A 27468-nucleotide genomic window follows, 5' to 3' on the forward strand; every position below is an offset into this window, starting at 1 on the left:
CTCGGTTCGCAATAAACAACTGCACCTCCCAATCGCGAACAATTTCAACTCCCCCTCCTATTCCTTAGATGACACGTCCATCCTGGCCTCCTGCAGTGCCACAACGATGCCAACCGAAATTTGCAGGAACAACAACTCATATGCCGCTTGGGAACCCTACAGCTCAATGGTATCAATGTGGATTTCACAAGCTTTAAAATCTCCCCTTCCCCCACTACATCCCAAAACTAGCCCAGCTCGTCCCCGCCTCCCTAACCTGTTCTTCCTCTCACCTATCCCCTCCTACCACCTCAAGCCGCACCTCTATTTCCTACCTACTAACCTCATCCCGCCCCCTTGACTTGTCCGCCTTCCCCAAAGTGACCTATACCCTCCCTACCTACCCACCTACACTCACCTCTACAGGTTCCATCCCTGCTCCTTTAACTTGTCTGTCTCCTTTCCACCTATCTTCTCCTCCATCCATCCTTGATCCACCTCCCTCTCTCTCCGTATTTGTTTCAGAACCCACTCCCCAGCCCCCTTTTCTGATGAAGGGTCTAGGCCCAAAACATCAGCTTTTGTGCTCCTAAGATGCTGCTTGGCCTGGTGTGATCATCCAGCTCCACACTTTGTTATCTCGTATTCTCCCCATTGTATTGCTATCAGTCCTTTATTCAACCAACGGAAAATTAGTCCCACTATCTTGCATTTATCTGTTTCCAGTCTGTAATGTATTTTCCTCTACAAGAAGCAATTTTTAAAAAAATCCTAAACATGCTCTGTAGCCAAACATTCCATGCTTGAAGAATCTTGAGGGCAGCTTCCTTTCTTTCACTGTCTCCCAAAATCATATAATAAAACTGTTGTACAAGCTGAAATCAAGTTCACAATTTCATGAAAGCATATTCCTTCAATTAGCTGTGACCTATAATGGCACAACTTCTATTGTTTTGTGGACTAACAAATTCAGCAAATTATCCATTGTTGGGTATCCCTTCTAACTTAGAAATGCAATGCACACAATTCTCGTCCTTATTCCCAAATTGGTTTTAAATTTCTGTAGCACTAAATCTAAACTATTTGAATATGCTGCATTTGCCTTGAGGTAGATCCGAGTGTAGCACTTCAGTTCAAAAAAATGATCTTGTTCTTAAGAAGACTGGAGACCAGAATTCTTGGGTACCCTGTTCACTTTCTGCCCATTCACCACACATTATCAAAAGAGAAACCGGGATAGGAAAGTCTTTAATCGTTGCACTTTGAGTTAACTGCAGAGTTGAATCTATTGGTACAGGGTTAAATGCGTATTTGAGAAACGTTTTTTTACTAGTCGTGAGGAATGAAAGGATAAAGTCAAAACGTGACGGATGGTTTTCAGGCACAAATCAGCCATGATTCATTTAGCTATCACAACAGACCTAAGCGGTCTTGTTCTAATATAATAAAATGTGAGGCTGGATGAACACAGCAGGCCAAGCAGCATCTCAGGAGCACAAAAGCTGACGTTTCGGGCCTAGACCCTTCATCAGAGAGGGGAATGGGGAGAGGGAACTGGAATAAATAGGGAGAGAGGGAGAGGCGGACTGAAGATGGAGAGTGAAGAAGATAGGTGGAGAGGTAGGGAGGGGATAGGTCAGTCCAGGGAAGACGGACAGGTCAAGGAGGTGGGATGAGGTTAGTAGGTAGATGGGGGTGCGGCTTGGGGTGGGAGGAAGGGATGGGTGAGAGGAAGAACCGGTTAGGGAGGCAGAGACAGGTTGCACTGGTTTTGGGATGCAGTGGGTGGGGGAGGAAGAGCTGGGCTGGTTGTGTGGTGCAGTGGGGGGAGGGGACGAACTGGGCTGGTTTAGGGATGCAGTAGGGGAAGGGGAGATTTTGAAACTGGTGAAGTCCACATTGATACCATATGGCTGCAGGGTTCCCAGGCGGAATATGAGTTGCTGTTCCTGCAACCTTCGGGTGGCATCATTGTGGCACTGCAGGAGGCCCATGATGGACATGTCATCTAGAGAATGGGAGGGGGAGTTGCAATGGTTTGTGACTGGGAGGTGCAGTTGTTTGTTGCGAACTGAGCGGAGGTGTTCTGCAAAGCGGTCCCCAAGCGTCCGCTTGGTTTCCCCAATGTACAGGAAGCCGCACCGGGTACAGTGGATGCAGTATACCACATTGGCAGATGTGCAGGTGAACCTCTGCTTAATGTGGAATATCATCTTGGGGCCTGGGATAGGCGTGAGGGAGGTGGTGTGGGGGCAAGTGTAGCATTTCCTGCGGTTGCAGGGGAAGGTGCCGGGTGTGGTGGGGTTGGAGGGCAGTGTGGAGCGAACAAGGGAGTCACGGAGAGAGTGGTCTCTCCGGAAAGCAGACAGAGGTGGGGATAGAAAAATGTCTTGGGTGGTGGGGTCGGATTGTAAATGGCGGAAGTGTCGGAGGATGATGCGTTGTATCCGGAGGTTGGTAGGGTGGTGTGTGAGAACGAGGGGGATCCTCTTAGGGCGGTTGTGGCGGGGGCGGGGTGTGAGGGATGTGTTGCGGGAAATACGGGAGACGCGGTCAAGGGCGTTCTCGATCACTGTGGGGGGAAAGTTGCGGTCCTAAAAGAACTTGGGCATCTGGGATGTGCGGGAGTGGAATGTCTTATCGTGGGAGCAGATGCGGCGGAGGCGGAGGAATTGGGAATAGGGGATGGAATTTTTGCAGGAGGGTGGGTGGGAGGTGTATTCTAGGTAGCTGTGGGAGTCGGTGGGCTTGAAATGGACATCAGTTACAAGCTGGTTGCCTGAGATGGAAACTGAGAGGTCCAGGAAGGTGAGGGATGTGCTGGAGATGGCCCAGGTGAACTGAAGGTTGGGGTGGAAGGTGTTGGTGAAGTGGATGAACTGTTCGAACTCCTCTGGGGAGCAAGAGGCGGCGCCGATACAGTCATCAATGTACCGGAGGAAGAGGTGGGGTTTGGGGCCTGTGTAGGTGCGGAAGAGGGACTGTTCCACGTAACCTACAAAGAGGCAGGCATAGCTGGGGCCCATGCGGGTGCCCATGGCCACCCCCTTAGTCTGTAGGAAGTGGTTGTTCTAATATCTTATTCTACATCGTGCAGGGCCTGTCAATCCGTCCCACAACGCATGGCCTAAATACCAAGTTTAGCTGGCCTTTCAAAACCGGGCCCATCATCCTCTTAATCACGCAGTTACATGCGGCTATCTTAATGCACTCTCAGATACAAACAGTGGTCAACAGGTCCACAGCTGGTGTCCCGCTCGCCCGATATTGCCCACTGGGGGCTACAGAAGTACATAGATGGTTTGTGGCAAAAAGCGAGCATGCACTACCAGACACTTCATAACTGACAACAACCGGGACTATAAACAAACCTCCGGCTGAGGCGATCGGCACTAACGACCACATATTCACTTAAACACGGTCCCCCACCGCCACCGAACTCTCTCAGCGATCCGACATCATTGCGACGACCCACTGCAGGAGGCGGAGCGTTCGCGCCACATCGCGTGACCTTTGCCGCCGGAAGTGAGGCGCTCGCCGAGTGACCGCCCTCTCCGTACTTGGGGGTGGGGAAACCGTGTGTAGCAGTCAGTAAAATCAGAGGCTTTTGTCGCATTTAGTCTGAACGAGCGATGGGTGTTTGTGTCGGTTTGAGGTGCAGGTTTGCTGTGACCGCGGCTCGCTTTAGTCGCACAGAGCGGGTGAGGTGCTAGTGTGGATAATATGTTTTAATGAGTAGTTCAGCGAGTTGGTCAGGAGCTCGCCTTCTAAGTCCACCTGAACCGTGGACACTTCCAACAAATCAGATCGTGTCGAAGCGCACACTGAGTTCATGTTTGAGCTCTTGAACTGAGTGACCTTTTCATCCGTTTGTGGAATGTGAAGGGTGCTGAAGCAAGAACAGAAGCAGGGCCAACTAGTCTTTATAGGATTAATTGTACTTCGCATGAAACATTAACTTTTGCACTCCACAGATGCTGGTAGATCTGTTGAGCCTCTCCAACTGCGTCACTCAACGTAGCAAATAGTCATGAGGTTCATGCACACCTACAGCTCAGGACTTGCGTATGTATGGTGAAGGAGCAGTTTACGTGGTCGTATCCTGTTAGTGACAGAAGATAGGAGCAGGAGGAGGCCAATCGAGTCCGAAGAGCCTAGGCCCGAAACGTCAGCCTTTGTGCTCCTAAAATGCTCCTTGGCCTGCTGTGTTCATCCAGCTCTACACTTTTGTTATTCTGCTCCACCATTCTTCACGATCATGGCTGATCGTCCATTCAATAGCCTGCAAATAAATCAACGTTTTTCTAGCTACCATCAGTTCTGAGGAAGGGTTGCTGGACCTGAAACGTTAACTCTGACTTTTTTTCTTCACGGATGCTGCCAGATCTGCCGAGCTTTTCCAGTAACTTCTGTCTTTCTTCCAGATTAACAGCATCTACAGTTCTTTTGGTTTCTTTCAATATAGCCTAATCCTGTTTTCTTCTCATAACCTTTGATCTCATTTGCACAAGTGCCAAATCTCACTGTCTTTTGAACACTCCTCAATGCTTTGGCATCAACGACTTCCTGTGGTACCGAATTCCACAGACTTATCACTGTTTGGGTGAGGAAATGTCTCCTCATTACTGTCCTAAATGATGTACCCTCAATCCTGTCAGTCATCTAACTACCTCTTGAATGTCTTAATTAAACCTGCCTCTACTGAACACAGGCAATACATTCCTAAGTTTAACCACTTGTATGAAAAGATTTTTGTCCCTGCTGTTTCTTTTGTCAGTTATCTTTACATGTGTGTCCCCTTGATACTATCAATAGTAGGAATAGTTTTTCTTAATCTACTCTCTGCAAACTGCTCATGATTTGGACCTTGACCTAAGAAAAATGGTTCTGAAATACCCACATAAATGTAGGCCTTTAATTTCTATGAGTTGTAAGTATTTCTGGATCCCCTCTAATATCTTAATGTTGTTCCTAATGTGTGTCGCTCTGTACTGAGTACGCTATTCTAGTTAGGGCCAAACCAATATTTCTCAAACAAAGACAAATTACTGGAAAAGCTCAGCAGTTCTGGCAGAATCACTGGACCTGAAACAATAACTCTGATTTCTGTCCACAGATGCTGCCAGACCAGCTGAGCTTTTCAAGCAATTTCTGTTTTAGTTTGATTTACGGCACTCATCGTTCTTTTGTTTTATATCCAATATTTAACAAGTTTAATGCCTATTAATAAAATCCTGGATATTACTATGCTTTAAAACTCCATCAACTCGTTCTGCCATTTTCAATGATTTTATGTTCATGTACACCCAGCTGCTTCTGCTTATGCCCACTTTGTCTCTTCGTGTTCTTCCTCAACAATTCCTTTCAATTTTTCTTGTTACATTTATGCTTGCATCTATTCCATTAACCTGCCTACTTTATTTGAACATCTCATGTTTTGTGTATTGAATTTAGTATTGTTTGCAAATTTTGAAGTTGTCCTGTACATAATGTAAATTGTTACTGTATTTCAGGAAGTGTGGGCGTCCCAGTACCAATCTCTGGGAAGCTCCATCCTGGATTCTTCCTGCAGTTTGAAGATGAACAGCCAATGTTGCATTTTCTGATCAGTCAGCTTGTATCTATTTGTTATTGTCTTATTCAGTCGCTCTAACTCTTACCCAAGCCTACTGAGAAGTACTTAAATGCCTTTCGAACATCTATATTCATCACAACCTGAAGGTGTTACCCTCATCAGCTATTTCTTAGCTCACTAAAACAGATTAAATTTGATTTTTTCTTGTTAACAGTTTGACACTGAATTGTCATTTCAAGAAGTAACTACTGAGGTTAAAATGTCTGGCCTTTACTTCCTATGTTATATTTACACTTTTTTTGACAATTGCAAGTCTCTAGTTCATTGGTGCCAGCTGATTGGAAAACTTATGTCCAGTGCCTTTGCAAATTACACGCTCATCCCTTCATATCCTTCAATATGTTTTGTCTGGTCCTGGTGTTTTTTAGTCTATCTAATCCACACAGCCACTTTGGTAGTTTTAAACTTTGTTTGAACTGAAGTGTGGGTAACAATTTTCCAATGCAAGTATTCATTTCTTACTTTAGCCATTTCACTGTTTAATTCTTTTAATCCTTAGCTGCCCCCACTCCTTAAATAAGTGTGACTCCTTACACAAGTATGCATTAAACCACACATTCTATTGAGTATTTGTAATAGTATGCCAGTTGTGCTCAACCAGCATATACTTGCAATCTTGAAATCACTTGTGTCCATCAAAAGGTATAATTCTGCTATTGGACACTTATTGTTAGCACTCTGACCTATTTAATGTCAGAAATCATTTTGAGATCATTGAGTAGGGCTGTTGTGGCACAATGGTAGTGTTTCTACCTTTGGGTCAGACAATCCATTCAAATCCCACCTGCTCAAAGTATGCCTGAAGAGGATGACTTAAAAAATAAATTAGACATATCGATCTATCAACCTGTAGACCTGGTTACAGTCTGCTGCAGCTTTTCTAGACCGTACAAATGTGTAATGGCACCTTGGCTTAAATTAAGCACAGAGATTTGAGAATTTGATGATGGCTGTTGTGGTGCAAGAGTAATGAATTTACCTCTGAGCAAAGAGGCCTAGGTTCAAGCCCCATCTACTCCAGAGATGTCACAGTATCTCTGATTAGTTGTTTAAGCGGTGTGTAGAGTGGTTGTGGCACATGATAATATCCCTACCTCTGCATGAGGTGACATGGGTTCAACGTGCATTTGCTGCAGATGTGTTGCACAATAACTGAAGAGCTTGATTAGAAAATATCTACATGAGCCCATGAAAGGCTTTGTAGTGCAGTAGCAATGTCCCTACCACTGAGCTAGGAAGCCTGTATTCGAGTCTTCCTTGCACTAAAGGTGCATAATAACAGTTTTGAACAAGCTGATTTACAAACAAAATCCAGTCTATGTGCTGCACTTGTGCGTGCTAGAAGCTACGTGTTAACATACAGGACCCTATTTTATGACGAAAAGGTATTTACATACATGGCATCATTGTTGCTGGGTAAAATATGTAACAAGGACATACAGTGCTGCGTTTTGATAACAACCTGATTGATCATAGTCTACTGCTTTGTCTGAGAACTAAGATCAACAATTGATCGTGCTTGCTGTTCCTCTATAGTAATGGCCTGACCAATTAGCACCCATTTCTCATTCTTTTAATTGATGTCCCTTTTCCCAGATCTGTTCCTGGTGTCCAAGTCATAAAAATTGAGATTATTGATTTTTTTTTTTTGATTCTGCTTCCTGACAGTACTGTATTTTTTGACAACAGTCTGAAACTAAACTGGATTGTTTTGATGAGTCATTTGATTCAACATTAACTCGGTTGGCGAGATGGTTTGTTTGCAGTGTAAACTACTGCCAATAGCACAGGTTCCATTCCTGTACAAACTGAGGGTACCATGAAGGACTGTCCTCCTCGTTCTGTCCTGATGCATTTTGACCATCAGATTAAACCACCAACCTTTGAGAGCAGCCCTATCATTCACAATGACTATGGTGACAGACTTTCTTTTAACATAAAAATGTGTATGTAAACTAAAAAATTATTTAAGTAACATTAATTGAAGTATTGATACTGCATTGGAATTTAACTGCTACAATGTAGTCTGATCTGTTGTAAGTACCTTAGAAGTTCCAAGAAAATGGAGACACTAGCAATTTGCATGTCAGAATGGAAGATCAGCAGGATCTGTGTGGAGGTTCTTGACAAATACATATTTCTGGAATAAAATCTTTTGAAACCTTAATTCCCTCAGCTGTTGCATTCTTAACTGTAAAACTCAAACTGCAGTAGGTATGAAAACCTAACTGGATTCGTGTCAATTTTGATCCAAGCTGTTTGGTACAAAGCACCTTTTATTGTGGACTTTATTGGCTACTTAATCTTCCAGCATTCCACACATTGGTCCAGTTGGATTTTCCCTTGATTCAGTTAATTAACCCCAGGTACCACTGTAACTACTTGCTTTATCATCAGATTCCCCCTTTTTCCAGAAATAAAACTTTTAAGAAATAGAGTCTTTGAACAAACATCATAAAAATCAAGCTTTAGTTCTGATTCTACATCTTATACCAATCAGTAGCATTCTTTTTCATATTCAACCTCCTATATTTCTGCTCTAAACAACTGAAAAGTTTAATCAAAGCAAACCAAACAATTTTTTTCTTGTTCTTAATTTTCTCGTTACTTACAGTATCCCCTTTAGAGGTTTTCAGATAATTTCTTGACCCAAGCATCTTGTGTAACTGTTTAATAACTGGCAATGCTCATCAACCCACTTTATGTTGGAAATCTCTTCGTTCCTTTTGGGTAACGAGATCAATTCTCAACTATAACCCTCTGTTGAACGTACATTGTCCCAGGAAAACTGTTTTCTGCATAAAGTTCTTTGGGCAAATGTTTCTCGTTACTCCCAAAGACCATTTCCTTTAGAACATTAGATATGTACACCCCCATGTTCTCATATCAATGCTTCAGTTGTTACATTTACTGAAGGTATGTTTTTGTTCTTTCTGAAAAAAAACTTGCTTTCCAATCTTCACGTTTTATGCAACCATCTTCTAGTACCAATGTCACTTCATTGTCAGTCATTGCAACAGAAACCAAGACTTTTTTTTTCTAATCGGAGGCATCTTTCTTAAGTTTATTAACTACCTTTAGTCTTACAGCTCTTTCCATGCAGCAGTCCTACTTAAGCTTTCTTTTCTACCCAAGAGGCATAGCAGTAATGCTTATATTTTTCCCCAAATCACCTCTGGCTATGTATGTTTTTTTTAAAAATATACAGTGACACAATAAAAAGTGTGGAAAGACTTTTTTTTTCCACCACCAGGAAAGCACCATGTGGTTAATGAAACACTAACCAGCAAAGCCTGGTAAGGATGATGCCACCATCTAAGAAGTGCTGAGGAGGCATAGGGAACTAAAGCAAAATGGAGTTAGAGGGAAAAGAAAGCTAACAGCTGATATTCTCAGTGGTTCCCCCATTTAAGTACTGATTAGGCCTTAGTCTGCTTAGTTTCTGAGATCAGGCATGTTCAAACTAGCATGGCCATAGGTTTTGAGCTTCTCTTACAGTGATGCAATCAACTAATTAATCAATTAACACCAATCATCTGGTTAACTACTTACAATGTTAATCCAGAGATGAATCTTTTAATTTGTAAGCTTTTATGAAAAAGTCTTATTTGTATCCTTTGACAAGTATTTCCATGTGTCAGTGGTCCAGCATTAAAAGTAGTATATTGACTTAATATTATGAATAAATACAATTCTGTGCACAAGATCCTTTGAGGCAAATTACCAGTAAAGCTTTCATGGAGTCTGCTGATAGATGTATCAGTACTGAATTTTTAAGTTCTTCAATTAAGCATACAACTGTTATTTGTACAGTCTGAAGAATAGCTTGAAAGTAAGAGGGCTTTCAACATATCTTTAAACTTGCAAGTGTCTTGCATGTTATTAGCATAAGATTACTTGATGTAAACAAAACGTTAGGTTTTGAACAAAAACAAAGTTACTAGAAAAGCTCAACAGGTCTGGCAGCATCAGTGGAGGAGAAAAAAAAGTTAATGTTTTGGGTCCGGTGACTCTTCCTCAGAACTGTTCTGATGAAGGGTCACCGGACCCAAAACGTTAACTCTTTTTTACATATTGTTGAAAATTGTGCAGTTTATATCCTTCCTTAAAGGACACACAGGTAATAGTGAAACACTTTAAATTTTTATTTTTAGGATCATACAAAATAGTGTTGATTATGTTGTATTTTTGCAGTTTTTTAATCAAGGAGCCAAGGTTCTGTACCAAAGTAATGACTCTGCTCAAGTCGTAAAGCTGTCTGAAATGCAAACGCTGATGCTGCCACCTGGAACATTTAAGGGTAAACTAGCCTTTATCACCGGTGGAGGTACTGGACTCGGGAAGGGAATGACAACTGCCCTGTCCTCTTTGGGTGCTGAATGTGTTATTGCAAGTAGGTAAGTAAATGAAATGTACATAGCGAATGATGTTCTTCAACTTTGCTTAACTTCAGTACATTGTAGCCAATGCTGTGTTCACCTTAGTTATCCACTTAGGGTACATTAAAAATGAACCAATAGGTAGTTTTAGGTCAACTTCTCCAAGGCAACTAGGGATGAATAATAAATGCTAGACCAGCCAGCAACATCAACATCTCATGAATGAATAAAATAAATCGAAGCTTCACGAGATGTACCCCAAGATTTCTCTGAATTGCACTAGAGCTAAATATTTTCTTGACAGGTTGTGCCTCTTAAACAATTACCTTCAGTTCCTTGATATATTAGTTTTTATTGTGGAACTGAGGTGCACAGTTCATCAAAGGTTGCAAATTTAATTTTTGCTTTATGCTGAGTTTGTTAGGGGGATTCCAATATTCTTCAGTGTTCCTGGGTGACAAGAAGGGGAGGCAAAGAGAAACCTCCCTCTAGCTACAACTCATTGTTGAAAAAAGCTATCACTTTGGGTCAAAAGCAAAAGTTACTGGAAAAGCACAACAGGTGTAGCACCATCTGTGAAGATAAATCGAAATTAATGTCTTGGGTCTGGTGATTGTTCCTGAGATCTGATGATAGCTAGGAAAATGTCAGTTCACAAGCAGAAGATAGGGTGGGGGAGGGGGTAAGGTGTAAACTATCACTGAGGATAGAACCCATTGAGAGAGAAGAATAGTGAGATGAACAAAGGAGGTGATAAGGATCAGGCTAGGAGGATGTATAGACTGTTACTGGGAACTGTTAGTGGCTAACAATAAGTAGTGTGTAATGGCAGACAGTATGATAACACGGCCTGTGTATGGGCAGGGAGCTAAGACATGGGGGCGTCCAGGCCCAAAAATGATTGAACTCAATATGGAGTCTGAAGGCCTACTGGGTTCCCAAGCAGAAAATGAGGTGGTGTTCTTCCAGTTTGCACTGAGTTTCATTGGACCGCTGCAGCAGGCCTGAGACAGGGATGTTGGCCAGGGAACCAGATGGTGTGTTAATGTGGCAGGCAACGGGAAGCTCAGGGTCTTTTTTGTTGGCAGAACATAGATGTTCTGCGAAGCAGTCACCCAGTCTACATTGCATTTCCCCAATGTAGAGGAGGCCATATTGTGAGCAGTGAATGCAGTAAAGTGCTGCTTCACCTGGTAGGTATGTTTGGGCCCTTGGATACTGAGGAAGGAGGAGGTAAATGGCCAAGTGTTAGACCTTCTGCAATTGCAGGGGAAGGAGCTGTGGGGGTTGTTGGGAGTGTAGGAGGAATGGACAAGGGTGTCCCAGAAAGAATGGTCCCTGCGGAAAGTGAAGACGAGAGGGGAGTATGTGATTTGTGGTGGCATCTCATTGGATGATGGAAATGGCTAGTGGGATGCTAGATAAGGACAAGGGGGACCCTATTGCTGTTGTGGGAGGGAAGAGATGGGGTGAGGGCGGTAGTGAGGGAGATGGGCCGGATCCTGTTGAGGGCCCTCTCGACAATGGTGCTGACGAACACATGTTTTATTCTCAGCGAAGATCTCAGTTTTATCCCTTTGCGTCCCCACCTTAATGAATTTCAGGCATAACATGGCTTTGAACTGATCATCGTCTTTGTATCCATGCTCATTTCTATGGGCAAGAGTCCTCTTTCTGTTGCACAGACCCTTTCGCACAACTCCTTCCATCTGGATTCCTACCTCTAGCCTTTTACGTGTGCTCGATCTATTAATTGAGAACTGTTGACATAGCATTGGTCACTTCAATTTCTCCGCCCCCTCAACCAGTCTAACCTGTCTCCTTCTGAACTGACTGTACTCCATATGCTTAGCTCCAACCCCAACTTTGTAATTAAGCCTGCTGATGAAGGTGGTACTGTTGCAGTGCGGCTTACTGACCCCTCCATTGCAGAGGCTTAGTGCCATCTGTCAGAAACCTCAACCTACCTTCCCCTGGACCATAACCGTACCAAGACAAAACAAGCCATTGTACCCACTGCATTCAGTGATCTCATTTCATCTGATGATTTCACCCTGTCTCACCAATGCCTCCATGTTGATAGTCCCCCAGCCCCACACAGCCTACTTCTACCTCCTCCCAAAAATCTACAAACAGGACTGCTGGGGCAGACCCATTGTTTCAGCCTGCTCCTGCACCACTCCCCTCTTCCAACCTCGACTTGGTCTTTTCTCCACTGGTCCAGTCCCTGCCCTTGTATATGACTCCTCTAGCGCTTTACCCCAGTTTTGGAATTTCCAGCTTGTAGGCTCCAGTCACCGCCTCTTCACCATGGACGTGCAATCCCTTCACATGTCCATCCCCTATTTTTGCTTCCTGGAGCTAATGCCAGAAACTTCCCCACCCACCACCACCCTCCTCCACTTGGCCAAGCTCATCCTCCCCTTCAACAACTTTTCTTTTAATTCTTTTCATTTTCTTCAGGTCAGAGGGTTGGCCATGGGCATGGGCCTGACTTATGCCTGTCTCTTTGTGGGATACGTGGGACATTCCTTGTTCTAGTCCTATTCTGGCCCCCACCCAGAAGTCTTTCTCTGATATATTGATGATATCACCGCTGCAGCTTCCCTGTCTCGTCTGGAATTAGAAAAGTTCATCAATTTCACCTCCCGTTTCCACACTTCCCTCACTTTCACCTGGTCTATCTCTGACTCCTCCTTTCCCTTCTTCAAAATCTATGTTTCTGTCTCTGGGGACAGACTGGCCACTAATATCCACTATAAATCCATTGGCTCCCACAGCTATCTGGGCTACTATATACCCTGCTTCCTGTAAAGACTCCATTCCATTCTCCCAGTTTCTCCATCTCCGTTGCACATGCTCTGACGAGACTAACTTTGACAAGGGAGCCACAGAGTGTCCACCTTATTCCTCAACCGATGGTTCCCCAGCATCTTTGTCAACAGGACCCTCAATTGGGTCCGACCCATCTCCCACGCACCCATCCTCATCGCCTTTCTTCCCTCCCGCAACAGCAATAGGATTCCCCTTGTCCTTACCTACCATCCCACTAGTACCCACATCCAGAAGACAATTAGCTGCCATTTCTGCCACCTTCAGTGAGATTCCACCACCAGACCCATATTCTCCTCTCCTCTCTTGTCCTCCTCCCACAGGGACCGTTTCCTCTGGGACTCCCTGGTCCACTCTGCCTCACTCCCAACACCCCCAAGGCACCTTACCCCTGCAACCACCATAGGTGAAACACCTGTCTATTTACCTCCTTCCTCCTCAGCATTCAAGGGCCCAAATATACCTTGCATGCGTGGTCGCATTTTAACTGCACTTCCTAGAATCTAGTCTACTGCATCTGCTGCTCACCATGCCGTTTCCCCTACATTGAGGAAACAAAGTGTAGAATTGGTGATAGCTTCACAGAATATCTACGTTCTGCCCACAAAAAAGACCCTGAGCTTCCTGTTGCCTGCCACTTTAGCACACCTCTGTTCAGGCCTGCTGCAGTGGCTCAGCGAACATATCACATCATCTGCCATTGTGCACTAACTATTGTTAGCCACTGACAGTCTCCATTAACAGATATGCACCCCCCTAGCCAGATCATTATCAACTCCGATGTCTGTCCAACTGTTCTGTCGCTCTGGGCTCTATCCCCAACCTATCATCTACACCTACCCAGTTGCCCTTCCTATCTTCAGCATATAAACCAACATTTTCCTTGTTCGTATCTGTTCTGAGGAGGGGTCACCAGACCCAAAACGTTAACTTTGTTTTCTCTTCACAGATCCTGCCAGACTTGCTGAGCTTTAACAGCAACATCTGTTTTTGTTTCTGATTTACAGCATCTGCAGTTCTTCCCATTTTTATTTAGCATCATTTTGGGTGTTCATTAAATGTTTGACTTGGTTGTGATACTCATTACAGAGGAATAGCTGCACAGATAAAGAATATCCACTTGGATGAGAAGCCATAACTGCTCAGTATTTATGGTTCTTTCACCTATAAGAGAGACACCATCCTTAGAACAAGAAAGACATTTTTATGAATTAACATTACACATAGATTATCTATGCTGTGGCAAGAACATTTGGTCCGTTCTTTTGTACAAGGGAAGAGTTACCAAGTTTGTAATGATAACTCAGGGAGCCCTAACAACAGTGTATGTATGTAGGTATTTGGTAAAGTCAGGAACAGTCTAAATTGTGATATCATCCGCAAGAAAACAGCCTCCTGCCATTCAACATCAAGACTTACTTGAGTTATGTGCATGTGCAGCCTTCTGAAGGATGACCACTGAGTGCACAAACTCTAAGTAATGAGGACATCAACATGTCCAGAAGTCAGAGAAAACTGGAGGTTTAAAAAAAGGAGCACAAGTATCTTGAAATTAGTTAGTATTACATATACATTGAACAAAACATATACCCAGCCTTTCCCACATAGGGCACAGTCCACCAAAACAATACAAAAAAGTCCAGACCAAAACAGTACAAAAAAGTCCAGAGACCACATTCATACAATATTTATGTGGTTACAGTTTTACAATCTACAGTGTAGTAATGGTGCCTGCCCCAGCTTCATACAAAGCTACTCCGAAGGTCCAGTGATTTTCTGTATCTGGACTTTCCCTTTCCGTAATAGGTTAAAAGGACACCTCCAGCGATCCAACAGCACTGATGTAAGCAAGCAAGGTGATTAGCCAATCGCAATGAAACATTCGTTACCCTTTAGATCTACTTTAATTTTTTAGGTTATATAATAAATGAATGAATAAGGACAAGCCAACATAAAGATAAACTTTTCATTAAATGTGTGGCTTTTTAAAAATTTTAAATGAAGAAATCTGATATTTAACAAACATTAACTCAGTTTAGTAGACAGCATTTCTGCATTGTTCTGTGCATGTGTGGACCCCCAAAGATGCTGTCAGTTTCAGTGGAGTAATTGTTGAACACTGATATTTGTTAGATTGCCACCACAAAATTTAGTTCAATAATCCAAGTATGCCTTTACTCATAGAATCCCTACAGTGTGGAAACAGGCTATTCAGCCCAAAAAGTCCACTTCCCCCAAAGAGCAACCCACCCTGTGCTCCTACATTTTCCCGTAGCTAACCAACCCAATTTACACACCCCTGGACACAATAGCAATTTAGCATGGCCATTCCGCCTAACCTGTGCATCTTTGGACTGTGTGAGGAAACTGGAGCAGCCAGTGGAAACCCAAGAAGATGTGGGAGAATGTGCACGTTCCATACGGACAGCCACCTGAGGGTGGGATCAAACCCAGATCCCTGGCGCTGTGTGCCAGCAATGCTAACCACTGAGCCATCATGCCTCTCTGAAGAATAATTAGCAACTAAAGTATTAATCACAGCACTTCTCACAATGTTAGTTACGTGACATTCTGATTTATTTTGCAAGGATGACAATGTGCTTAGAAACCAAGGAATGTGCACATTGCTTGACCTCAATCTTGAAATCTTTAATTGACACATCATCCACAATCTTTTGAGTGAGGGAATTCCAGGTTTGTATGACACTTTACATGAAAAAACGATTCTTGCTGATTTCCACTCGAAAAGGGACTGCTGTATTGTGAAGTTTATGCTGTATGTTACAGGCCTCCTCAACCCAAGGAAATGCTCTGCAGAATTCCGTAAACATTTTAATATATCACTTGCTGAATTCAAAGGCATAGTAGCCAAGTTTACTGGACCTGTGGCCTTGTGGAACATTATCAATCCGGTGAACCTCTGCAGGATGAATGACAGTCCAGCGTAAATGTAGATCAGGAAGGTGATAATGCTTAATGGACAATGAAAATGAAAGAAAAGTTAGCATTGGAATGGTAGTTGTGAACAGCAGTGCTCCTAGGATTAAAGGTTGGAATTTGATCAGGCGTCGAGGTCTCGTCTGCTGGATGGGAGCCAGTGAGAGACCCACGCTGCCTTTTCATGAAGGCCTGTTAAACCATGAGGTAGTGATGAGGCCAACAGCAGCCTTTCTCTTGGAATCAAGACCCTGGACATAGATGTCGTTTTGACGAAAAGCTGCTGGTCGATCATGACCCCACACCTGAGCACCAAACCATCATCTCCAACACCATTCACGACCTCATCACCACAGGGGGCCTCCCACCCACAGCCTCCAACCTCATTGTTCCCCAACCCCGCACGGCCCGTTTCTATCTCCTTCCCAAAATCCACAAACCTGCCTGCCTTGGTCGACCCATCGTCTCAGCCTGCTCCTGCCCCACCAAACTCATCTCCACCTATCTGGACTCCATTTTCTCCCCTTTGGTCCAGGAACTCCCCACCTACGTCCGTGACACCACCCACGCCCTCCACCTCCTCCAGGACTTCCAATTCCCTGGCCCCCAACACCTCATATTCACCATGGACGTCCAGTTCCTGTACACCTGCATTCCGCATGGAGATGGCCTCAAGGCCCTCCGCTTCTTCCTGTCCCGCAGGCCCGACCAGTCCCCCTCCACCGACACTCTCATCCGCCTAGCTGAACTCGTCCTCACACTCAACAACTTCTCTTTTGACTCCTCCCACTTCCTACAGACTAAGGGGGTGGCCATGGGCACCCGCATGGGCCCCAGCTATGCCTGCCTCTTTGTAGGTTACGTGGAACAGTCCCTCTTCCGCACCTACACAGGCCCCAAACCCCACCTCTTCCTCCGGTACATTGATGACTGTATCGGCGCCGCTTCTTGCTCCCCAGAGGAGCTCGAACAGTTCATCCACTTCACCAACACCTTCCACCCCAACCTTCAGTTCACCTGGGCCATCTCCAGCACATCCCTCACCTTCCTGGACCTCTCAGTCTCCATCTCAGGCAACCAGCTTGTAACTGATGTCCATTTCAAGCCCACCGACTCCCACAGCTACCTAGAATACACCTCCTCCCACCCACCCTCCTGCAAAAATTCCATCCCCTATTCCCAATTCCTCCGCCTCCGCCACATCTGCTCCCACGATAAGACATTCCACTCCCGCACATCCCAGATGTCCAAGTTCTTTAAGGACCGCAACTTTCCCCCCACAGTGATCGAGAACGCCCTTGACCGCGTCTCCCGTATTTCCCGCAACACATCCCTCACACCCTGCCCCCGCCACAACCGCCCCAAGAGGATCCCCCTCGTTCTCACACACCACCCTACCAACCTCCGGATACAACGCATTATCCTCCGACACTTCCGCCATTTACAATCCGACCCCACCACCCAAGACATTTTTCCATCCCCTCCCCTGTCTGCTTTCCGGAGAGACCACTCTCTCCGTGACTCCCTTGTTCGCTCCACGCTGCCCTCCAACCCCATCACACCCGGCACCTTCCCCTGCAACCGCAGGAAATGCTACACTTGCCCCCACACCTCCTCCCTCACCCCCATCCCAGGCCCCAAGATGACATTCCACATTAAGCAGAGGTTCACCTGCACATCTGCCAATGTGGTATACTGCATCCACTGTACCCGGTGCGGCTTCCTCTACATTGGGGAAACCAAGCGGAGGCTTGGGGTCCGCTTTGCAGAACACCTCCGCTCAGTTCGCAACAAACAACTGCACCTCCCAGTCGCAAACCATTTCCACTCCCCCTCCCATTCTCCAGATGACATGTCCATCATGGGCCTCCTGCAGTGCCACAATGATGCCACCCGAAGGTTGCAGGAACAGCAACTCATATTCCGCCTGTGAACCCTGCAGCCATATGGTATCAATGTGGACTTCACCAGTTTCAAAATCTCCCCTTCCCCTACTGCATCCCTAAACCAGCCCAGTTCGTCCCCTCCCCCCACTGCACCACACAACCAGCCCAGCTCTTCCCCCCCCCCCCCCCCACCCACTGCATCCCAAAACCAGTCCAACCTGTCTTTGCCTCCCTAACTGGTTCTTCCTCTCACCCATTCCTTCCTCCCACCCCAAGCCGCACCCCCAGCTACCTACTAACCTCATCCCACCTCCTTGACCTGTCCGTCTTCCCTGGACTGACCTATCCCCTCCCTACCTCCCCACCTACACTCTCTCCACCTATCTTCTTTACTCTCCATCTTCGGTCCGCCTCCCCCTCTCTCCCTATTTATTCCAGTTCCCTCTCCCCATCCCCCTCTCTGATGAAGGGTCTAGGCCCAAAACGTCAGCTTTTGTGCTCCTGAGATGCTGCTTGGCCAGCTGTGTTCATCCAGCCTCACATTTTATTATCTTGGAATTCTCCAGCATCTGCAGTTCCCATTATCTCTGGTCAATCAGAGGCTGCCAGCTTTTGTGCTCAGTGGTGCCACAGGGGAAGCTGTGGTTGCATGTCAATACGACAGGCTCTGGATTCCCAAGGCTGCAGGGTGACCCAGCGTAAGTTATGTCAGCAGCAATTTCATGAGATGGGGCCCTGGGAAGAGAAGTGCTAGCTGTGTGCAAATCTTGTAGCAACTGGCTGCCTGCGACTAGGTTAATACTAAGATCTGTGGAATAAGGCCTTTGAGTGCGCAGTAATTGGCCACTTAAGTGCCTCAATTAGCATAAGGGAGGAAAAGCAATCAACCACTGTCCCATCTACAGCCTTATTCTGGCCAATTGGAAGGTGATGGGGTTTAGGTAGACAAAGGCGCATGCTCAAGCTTTTCACCTGAGAACAGAAGATGCTCCCCATCCGATGATATACAGCAGGAGGACCCACTTCTACCCACCGTGCCAATATCAACACTTTAAAGGGCTTATCATATTAGTCTTATTCTTCCTATCCTTTCACTATGGACCTGCAAATATTTAGCCTTTGGAAGTTATTGCTCCAACTATTTTCTTCTTTCAGGCAGTGCATTCCAGATCATACTTGCAGTGTTTAAATAAAAAGAGCTGTTTGCTGATGTCACCTCTTTTGCTACTTGATTTAACTGTGTCCTCTTGTGACCAACACTTAATGTCATTTTGAAGCATATTTATTCGATTAAAAACCTAAGATTTTGAGCACATCCATCAAATCTCCCCTCTAATCTTCTTTGCTATGAGGTGAACAAAATTGGTTTCATAAATTAGTTACGTTACAAGTGAGGTCATTCTTCTATCTAAACTTAGCAGCAAATTTAGCCATGTCATGTTTATCCATTTAATTAATTGTTCATTTGGTTTGATGCTGGTGAGGGCCAAGTGGGTCTGGGCATAACTCTGTCATCTAATTAATTCTTCTATAGCCACTAGCCTTGGTTTAATGTTACAATTTGAGGTTGTAACTCTGACACTGCAGAACTTCTACTGCATTGGTACATTTAGTTTATGTGCTCTCATAAGAACGGAGCTTTAGTAAAACAGGAACAGAGTGCTAGACATTAGAGTTGGAAACAAAGAAAATCCTCAAACACTTAATAGGTATTAGATGTTTGGGACTGATGGCTCGGGTGTTTGGAAGAATTTAAGGCAATAGTTGGTGGTCATGAAAGGAGTTTAAGATTATCCTTTCCTACCAGAATGATCCTGGAATAGTAAGCATTTTGGAAAAGGAGAACAAGTCACTGATGTGGTCAATGTAGGTCTAATAGTGGGTGGAGAGACCAACTGTAGGTTGTGGTCCCTGAAAGTGAGGAGATGACCTCATGAACAACTCCCAATAAGAAATGGTGTCTTTTGGTCACTCCAAATTGGAAAGTATGATTGTGTAAACATTTGTCAAAACCATAGGTCCTTGCATTAAACATAAGAGGTTCGATCATAAGATAAAGGAGCATGATCAGGACATTTCAGACCATTGAGTCTGCTACGCTATTCAATATGGCTGATATATTTCTCTACCCGTGTATGACCCTGTAATGCTAGTTGCTATCAATTTCAGGTTGCCAATGAAATAAATTTGCCCTGCATCTGCAAAATAATCAAAATTAATTCCTTACATTAGAAATATCTGCCTTCCAGAAAACTGGATGTTTTGAAGCAGACAGCAGAAGAAATCTCTTTGCAAACTGGAAACAAGGTAATTGGTTGTAATTTCAATGTAGAGGTAACTTTACTAACAATTGAATTCATTGCTAATGTCTTTCTGTCCTCACTAGAATGTTCATGGTTTTCTTGGAAGTAGCTTTCAAAAAACTAGGCACTGGAGCGTGTGCAGTAGTGCTGTTTTGCACCTCCTAAACTCATTATAAATACCTTTTCATTTTTTTGAAATGATGCAAACAATTATTCTGGACAAAAATCTCATTCCACATCTTGAATTTTTTTTATAATTTAGGAGCACAGTTATGGATATAAATTCATTAAGTTGTTTGCTGAAGTTTCTTCAGTTCCACTTCTTACATAAGGCGCTGTTGTTTCCCCAGCTTCCCTTTTCATCTGGGTATTAATGTGCTGCAAAATTTGTTGAGTTAAAACATTTCAAAATTTTACTGGGTGTACAACAGTAGATTTTTAGTATAAGAATCTAATACTAGTTTCGAATGATTATGCAGAAAAAAATAGCGAGGTTGTTAGAATTTTAAGTGAGACCACGATTAGAAGTGATCACCAATAAGCTGAATGATATTTTCAATGCTTGTCTAAAAGAAAGTGTTCTTGTGATAAACAAAGTGGAGTCAACTTTAGGAGGCAATTCAAATTACATGCTTTGTTTCTCATCTCGAAATTTACTTGTACTAACTTCTGCATGAGAGTAGCACACTGAAAAATGCACTGGAAGACTTACTTAAGAGATGAAACTGCATTGAAATCAGCTGAGAATTTTGATGTTTGGATATTTCGCATATTTCCTTTGTATAGTTTTAGTTTCTCTTCTTCATATTGTTCAGTTCTTTCCAGCTGATGCTCTGTTTGGTTGCCAATTGAGGAAGATCTCAACTGGAAATGATGCTGCAAATGGATCATTCAGCAGCTGCAACTGATTTATACCTGAGATAGGGCATGTTATCTTTTGAAATCATTTTCTACTTGTACAATGAATATATTTATAATTTTCCTACTGAATCACTTCAGTCTGGCAGCGTAGTTTGAAAGTTTGGACTACATTATCTCACTACTGAATTTTAGTCCCATCATCTTCTTGTCCGCTGTTCTATTCTATGCTTACTGTAAATAATTTCAGCACCGAATCCATTTTATATATTTTTTTCTTACATGCTCTACTTTCCGTCTAGGGTATAGTTAAGTTATTTCATACAAAGGAAAAGTATACTAATTTAACACTTTTTAAAGAAGGACATAATACAAATAAAAACAATTTCCTTTCAAATTACCAAATACTGCAAGACCTGAATTTGCTTCTATATTTGCTGTATTGAGTGATGAGCCCACTACCCCGCCAACCGTCTAGTTGCAGGAATCAGGCTACTTCACTGCAAGTGTCCTTGTGCTTGAGTGCTAGAATCGGCTCAGTATTGAGTATTCAAGTTTAGCTAGTTAATCAAGATGAAGTTTTAGCACTAATATGTGAAGAAAAAGTACTGATCGTCTTATATAAAATGTGAAATGGGATATTTGTCACAAATTGCCAAGATGAACATTTACTTCCACACAAACAAATTGTCCTGATTGTATTTATATTTTGATACAACAATTGCAATATACTTTTCAGTGTCAGGTACTGTGTAAGATAGTGGTAAAACTGGAAGTATGCTGCTGCTGATAAATCATTTGCCTGTATCCACTTGTTTGGAAAAGTAAATTGGTTATCAGTATAATTTGCGGTCAATTCAGTCCAGCCTGACAAAGTTCAAAGTACGGCCCTCTGTTATTGACACCAATGGCCTGTTTTCGTGCTGGTTGTAATGGATTTCTCCCAACTCTAATTTTATTTTTGCCAGCTCAATCTTATGATGCTGACCAGCTCATGTTTTAGAGGACAGGTCACCAGACCTGAAACGTTAACTCTGATTTTATTTTCACAGATGCTGCCAGACCTGCTGAGCTTTTCCAGCAACTTATGTTTTTGTTAGTAATTCATGTTTTAGGCTTGCATAAAGTATTTAAGAAAATATAAGTTTTGAGTTTTAAGATGAACTTATCCTATTCAATTGCTGAATAATTTTCACCATATATCCTACTAGCCTGTAGGTTTTATGTTGATTCTCTACAACAGCTTGAAAACCTTTGATTGAATTTTGTGCTAGTAATAATAAATTGTGGCAAACCATGCTGTCCATTCCAGAGTAAATCAAACGGAGTCCTCGGACTTGGCACATATCACAAGGAAATTGGACATTTGCTTTCTCATTTGCAATATTCCTCCACAAGCCATTTTAGTTGTACCTCACAAAGAAAACTGACTTTGAAATTGAAACAAAAATGTGAAGTTGATCTACTTTCATGCCTTTATCCACTAAACACACTTAATATATGTAGGAGTAAGTGAATTTTGCTGGCATTTATTAAAAAATGAGAAAAGAAGCAAGATTAGGTCAAACAGTTCCTCAAGTCTTGCCTCCACCGTTTACTAATTTCAAAGCTAATTATTTACAAGCAACCTGTTCAGCACTGAAAATCTATTTTCTTGTCAACTATTTTTTAAAAGATTTCTTAATGTTTTTCCTTTTCTCCTACATTCTCCCTCTTTGTTTCATTTTCTGCATATTATTTTGCAATTGGTTGCTTATTCTACTTCTTGATTTGGACTGTATATGTCACAGAGGGTGCCTCAATCTGATCAGTTCAAAAGACATTAATTGCTACTGGCTTCAGATATGAAAGTAAATTGCTCCTGCAAAGTCTGCAGAATTTCTGGATGTCTGGGAACTGTAAGCTTAATAAGCAGAGAACATAGTTCTTTCAGTAATCTCTATGAATTCCAGATCATTAACTCTCTTCCCCTGCTGTAACAGAGAGATTAAGAATGTATAGCTTTTGTCTTTGCTAACCTTAGGTAAAATTGACTAAAGGGGAAAGTAGTGAACACCATAACACAGGCCAAATCCCTTCATTTTAATTGCCCCCTTAAAATTGTTACACTTTTCTTCTAGGTTCATGCAATTCAGTGTGATGTGAGAGATCCAAACTCTGTGAAATCTACAGTGGAGCAAATGTCTAAAGTGGCAGGACTTCCTGATGTGAGTACACCAATTGAGCATATTTAAAGGCATCAGTGTATGATCCTGACATTGGAACAAACTCACTGCAAAAACACAGTTTGAAAGTAGAAAGTGAAAAGTGTTGGAAATTTTCACTGTCCTTGTGCCAACTATATCTATAGTCTTAGATAACAAAGTGTGAAGCTGGATGAACACAGCAGGCCAAGCAGCATCTCAGGAGCACAAAAGCTGACGTTTCAGGCCTAGATCCTTCATCAGAGAGGGGGATGGGGAGAGGGTTCTGGAATAAATAGGCAGAGAAGGGAAGGCGGACCGAAGATGGAGAGAAAAGAAGATAGGTGGAGAGGAGTGTATAGGTGGGGAGGTAGGGAGGGGATAGGTCAGTCCAGGGAAGACGGACAGATCAAGGAGGTGGGATGAGGTTAGTAGGTAGGAAATGGAAGTGCAGCTTGAGGTGGGAGGAAGGGATGGGTGAGAGGAAGAACAGGTTACGGAGGCGGAGACAGGCTGGGCTGGTTTTGGGATCCAGCGCGGGGAAGGGACGAGCTGGGCTGGTTTTGTGATGCAGTGGGGGAAGGGGAGATTTTGAAGCTTGAGAAGTCCACATTGATACCATTGGGCTGCAGGGTTCCCAAGCGAAATATGAGTTGCTGTTCCTGCAATCTTCGGGTGGCATCATTGTGGCAGTGCAGGAGGCCCATGATGGACATGTCGTCTGAGGAATGGGAAGGGGAGTTAAAATGGTTCGCGACTGGGAGGTGCAGTTGTTTATTGCGAACCGAGCGGAGGTGTTCTGCAAAGCGGTCCCCAAGCCTCCACTTGGTTTCCCCAATGTAGAGGAAGCCACACCGAGTACAGTGGATACAGTATACCACTTTGGCAGATGCGCAGGTGAACATCTGCTTAGTATGGAAAGTCATCTTGGGGCCTGGGATGGGGGTGAGGGAGGAGGTGTGGGGGCAAGTGTAGCACTTCCTGCGGTTGCAGGGGAAGGAGCCGGGTGTGGTGGGGTTGGAGGGGAGTGTGGAGCGAACAAGGGAGTCACGGAGAGAGTGGTCTCTCTGGAAGGCAGACAAGGATGGGGATGGAAAATTGTCTTGGGTGGTGGGGTCGGACTGTAGATGGCGGAAGTGTCGGAGGATGACGCGTTGTATCCGGAGGTTGGTGGGGTGGTGTGTGAGAACGAGGGGGATCCTCTTGGGGCGGTTGTGGTGGGGGCGGGGTGTGAGGGATGTGTTGCGGGAAATGCAGGAGACGCGGTCAAGGGCGTTCTCAACCACTGCGGGGGGGAAAGTTGCGGTCCTTGAAGAACTTGGATATCTGGGATGTGCGGGAGTGGAATACCTCATCCTGGGAGCAGGTGCGGCAGAGGAATTGGGAGTAGGGGATGGAATTTTTACAGGAGGGTGGGTGGGAGGAGGTGTATTCTAGGTAGCTGTGGGAGTCGGAGGACTTGAAATGGACATCAGTTTCTAGCTGGTTACCTGAGATGGAGACTGAGAGGTCCAGGAAGGTGAGGGATGTGTTGCAGATGGCCCAGGTGAACTTGAGTGGGTGGTGTTGGTGAAGTGGATGAACTGTTTGACCTCCTCTGGGGAGCAAGAGGCGGCGCCGATACAGTCATCAATGTAACAGAAGAAGAGGTGGGGTTCGGGGCCTGTGCAGGTGCACAAGAGGGACTGTTCCACGTAACCTACAAAGAAGCAGGCATAGCTTGGGCCCATGCGGGTACCCATGGGCCCATGCGGGTACCCATGGCCACCCCCTTTGTCTGTACAGTCCCTCTTCCGCACCTACACAGGCCCCAAACCCCACCTCTTCCTCTGTTACATTGATGACTGTATCGGCGCCGCCTCTTGCTCAGACGAGCTCGAACAGTTCATCCACTTCACCAACACCTTCCACCCCAAGCTCACGTTCACCTGGGCGATCTCCAACACATCCCTCACCTTCCTGGACCTCTCAGTCTCCGTCTCAGGTAACCAGCTAGAAAGTGATGTCCATTTCAAGCCCACTGACTCCCACAGCTACTAACCTCATCCCACCTCCTTGACCTGTCCATCTTCCCTGGACTAACCTATCCCCTCCCTACCTCCCCACCTATACACTCCTCTCCACCTATCTTCTTTTCTCTCCATCTTCGGTCCGCCTCCCCCCCTCGCTATTTATTCCAGAACCCTCTCCCCATCCCCCTCTCTGATGAAGGGTCTAGGCCCGAAACGTCAGCTTTTGTGCTCCTGAGATGCTGCTTGGCCTGCTGTGTTCATCCAGCTTCACACTTTATTATCTTGGCATTGTGAGAATCTGCACTTTTGACTCTTAAACTGAAGTTTTAATTTGGATAGATAGTAGCAAAGACAGGTCACCCTGCTGATAACCATAGTTACCAAAGAATTTCTAATATGCTTCCAAAAGGTCCAAATTACTTAAATTTAAATGTATTAACCCTCAGGTCTGATTTACATGTGCAATTTGTGAATAACATTTTTATTTAGATAATTTGGGCACACAAAGTTAATTTTACAAAGTATTTTGATGAAAGGTTTGTTACTGCTTTGTTTTAAAGGTGCATATGTTTTACTGCTGGATGTTTTTCTTTCGTAGCGATCAAGATCTTTTGTGATAATGGTGTAATTTGTGGGTTGTTACCTATATATTGCTTCAAAATATATTTTGTTTAATGTTTCAAGTCTCTGTATAGTGAATTCATGGAGAACCTATATTTGAGTATTGCTAAAAATTGACATGTTTTGTCGAAATTTTACATCTTCAGGACATTCGCAGAAAATATACCAGTTTAAGGGCGCTGTTCTGTACAAATAGAACATGGACATGCATAACACTTGTTTCAACTCAACAAAATAGATCACAGCCATTTACTAGTTCATTTCTCAAAGCAATGCCCGTACTAATCAGGTAACTTGTCTGGTTTTCGCTTTAAACCATGCCTAGCAGTTAAATAACACTCGTTATGAACTGCTGCACTTTACATGGGAAAGTCTCTACCAATCAGAGTCCACTTTGCAATCGTTCAGGATACTTTTTATTCTTCGTAAATAGGTCTTCTTGCATTTTGCTGTGATGAAAAGCTTCAACAAAATGTCTTTTTCTGTAACATTCAAGTTCTGTACTACCAAATGACTGGTAGTAAAACCTGTGTTACTAAAGATGAACCCCTGAGATGGAGAGATTGCCTTATGAGAAGATTGAGGAAACTGAGCCAGTATTTTCTGTAGATTCAAAGGAAAAGGAGAGGTGATCTCACTGAAACCTAATTTTTTACAAGGCATAACAGGTTAGTACAGGAAGGTTATTTCCCTGATTGGTGAGCCTAAACCAAGAGACCTAGTCTCAAAATAAAGGACAAGTCACTCAACGTTTTTGAAGAGGAGGAATATCTTTGCTTGGAAGATATGAATCTTCACAGTCCTCCTGGGGGGAATTTTTGCAAGTTTAATTGTTGAACGCATTCAAGACAGAAGTTGATAAATTTCTATATACTAATGATATCAGGGAATGCGGGAGTATTGGTTGGGGGGGTGGGGGTGGAATGACAGAAAAGTAAATTGACAGTTTTGATGTGTCAAATGATAGACCAGGCTCAACTGGCCCCATGCCCTTCTCCCTTTCATATTTTTCATTGTGGTATTTTCCTAATTGTGGCTGTTTGTTTTTATTTAAATTCAGGTGGACAACTCTAATTACCAAATTTAGAGCTCCTCTGTGGACTCTTTTGGTTTCTAAATAGCAACACGGATGCATTTCAATTACTGTTATCAACTTGAGTAAAAGTTGAGCTTCTAAAACTAAATGTTTAATCAAAAAGTAAGATTTGACTTTTATATGAGCATTGCTTTAGAGAGGATGAAATTCACCAGCCCTCCCAACCACATCACATTGTGATCATATTTGTTGGTCAGAAACAGTTCCCATCTATCTCGCTGCCAGAAATGGTTCTAGAAGCCAAAAAGTATTTTTATTGAATTTTGTTTTGTAAGGAATCACTCTGGAGACATTTATTTTTGTTGAATTTGCTTTACGCAAGTGCTATATAATTTATACAAGTTCAACATATTTTCCCAGTACAGTAAAGGATAAGACTTAGCAGCATTGCATACACAGAATGTGAATTAAAATCTATAAAAATTATCCTCCTCAACTTCAGAAGCAAGTAACAAGTTCGAATCTGTTATTTGAATTACGTTATAAAATAGATCTATACATCAGCAACCATGTCATCATTGGCCGTTTCGTTCCATAAATAATGACCTCCTGTGCTATCAAGTGCCTCGGATATTTCATTTCTCCTGAACAATTTGACGATGCCCGTTCTTGCTTATGTCAGAGCCCCTGTGCCCTTTTGACTGTTCTTTCCTCTAATATTCCAGTCATTTAGATTTTTTTTGTATTCATATCTTGAAATTACAAAATTCAGAGGAAGCTTTAACATCTCTTTTTCATAAGACAGCA

General features: G+C 43.6%; 2 protein-coding genes across 8 annotated transcripts in view; one reads left to right on the top strand and one right to left on the bottom strand.

Moving 5' to 3' along the window:
* Positions 1–3489, bottom strand: part of nbn (nibrin) — a 62494-nt gene extending 59005 nt beyond the window's left edge. For all 4 annotated transcript variants that reach the window (XM_059646121.1, XM_059646119.1, XM_059646120.1 and 1 more), the window contains exon 1: positions 3351–3489. In XM_059646121.1, the coding sequence (XP_059502104.1) occupies positions 3351–3384 (34 nt within the window). In that variant the 5' untranslated portion in view covers positions 3385–3489. The remainder of the gene's footprint in view (positions 1–3350) is intronic.
* A 15-nt stretch (positions 3490–3504) lies between these two features.
* decr1 (2,4-dienoyl CoA reductase 1, mitochondrial) overlaps positions 3505–27468 on the top strand; it is a 40810-nt gene continuing 16846 nt past the window's right edge. The window contains exons 1-4 of one of the 4 annotated variants that reach the window (XM_048529486.2): positions 3505–3680; positions 9809–10011; positions 19898–19955; positions 22930–23016. In XM_048529486.2, coding sequence (XP_048385443.1) covers positions 3612–3680; positions 9809–10011; positions 19898–19955; positions 22930–23016 — 417 coding nt within the window. In that variant the 5' untranslated portion in view covers positions 3505–3611. Of the gene's footprint in view, positions 4583–9618; positions 9735–9808; positions 10012–19897; positions 19956–22929; positions 23017–27468 lie in introns of those variants that run through there. The other 3 variants (XM_048529485.2, XM_048529487.2, XM_048529488.2) reach the window with 3 other exon arrangements.

Source organism: Stegostoma tigrinum, chromosome 5 (assembly GCF_030684315.1).
Source record: "Stegostoma tigrinum isolate sSteTig4 chromosome 5, sSteTig4.hap1, whole genome shotgun sequence".
In the NCBI taxonomy this organism is placed as follows: Eukaryota; Metazoa; Chordata; class Chondrichthyes; order Orectolobiformes; family Stegostomatidae; genus Stegostoma; species Stegostoma tigrinum.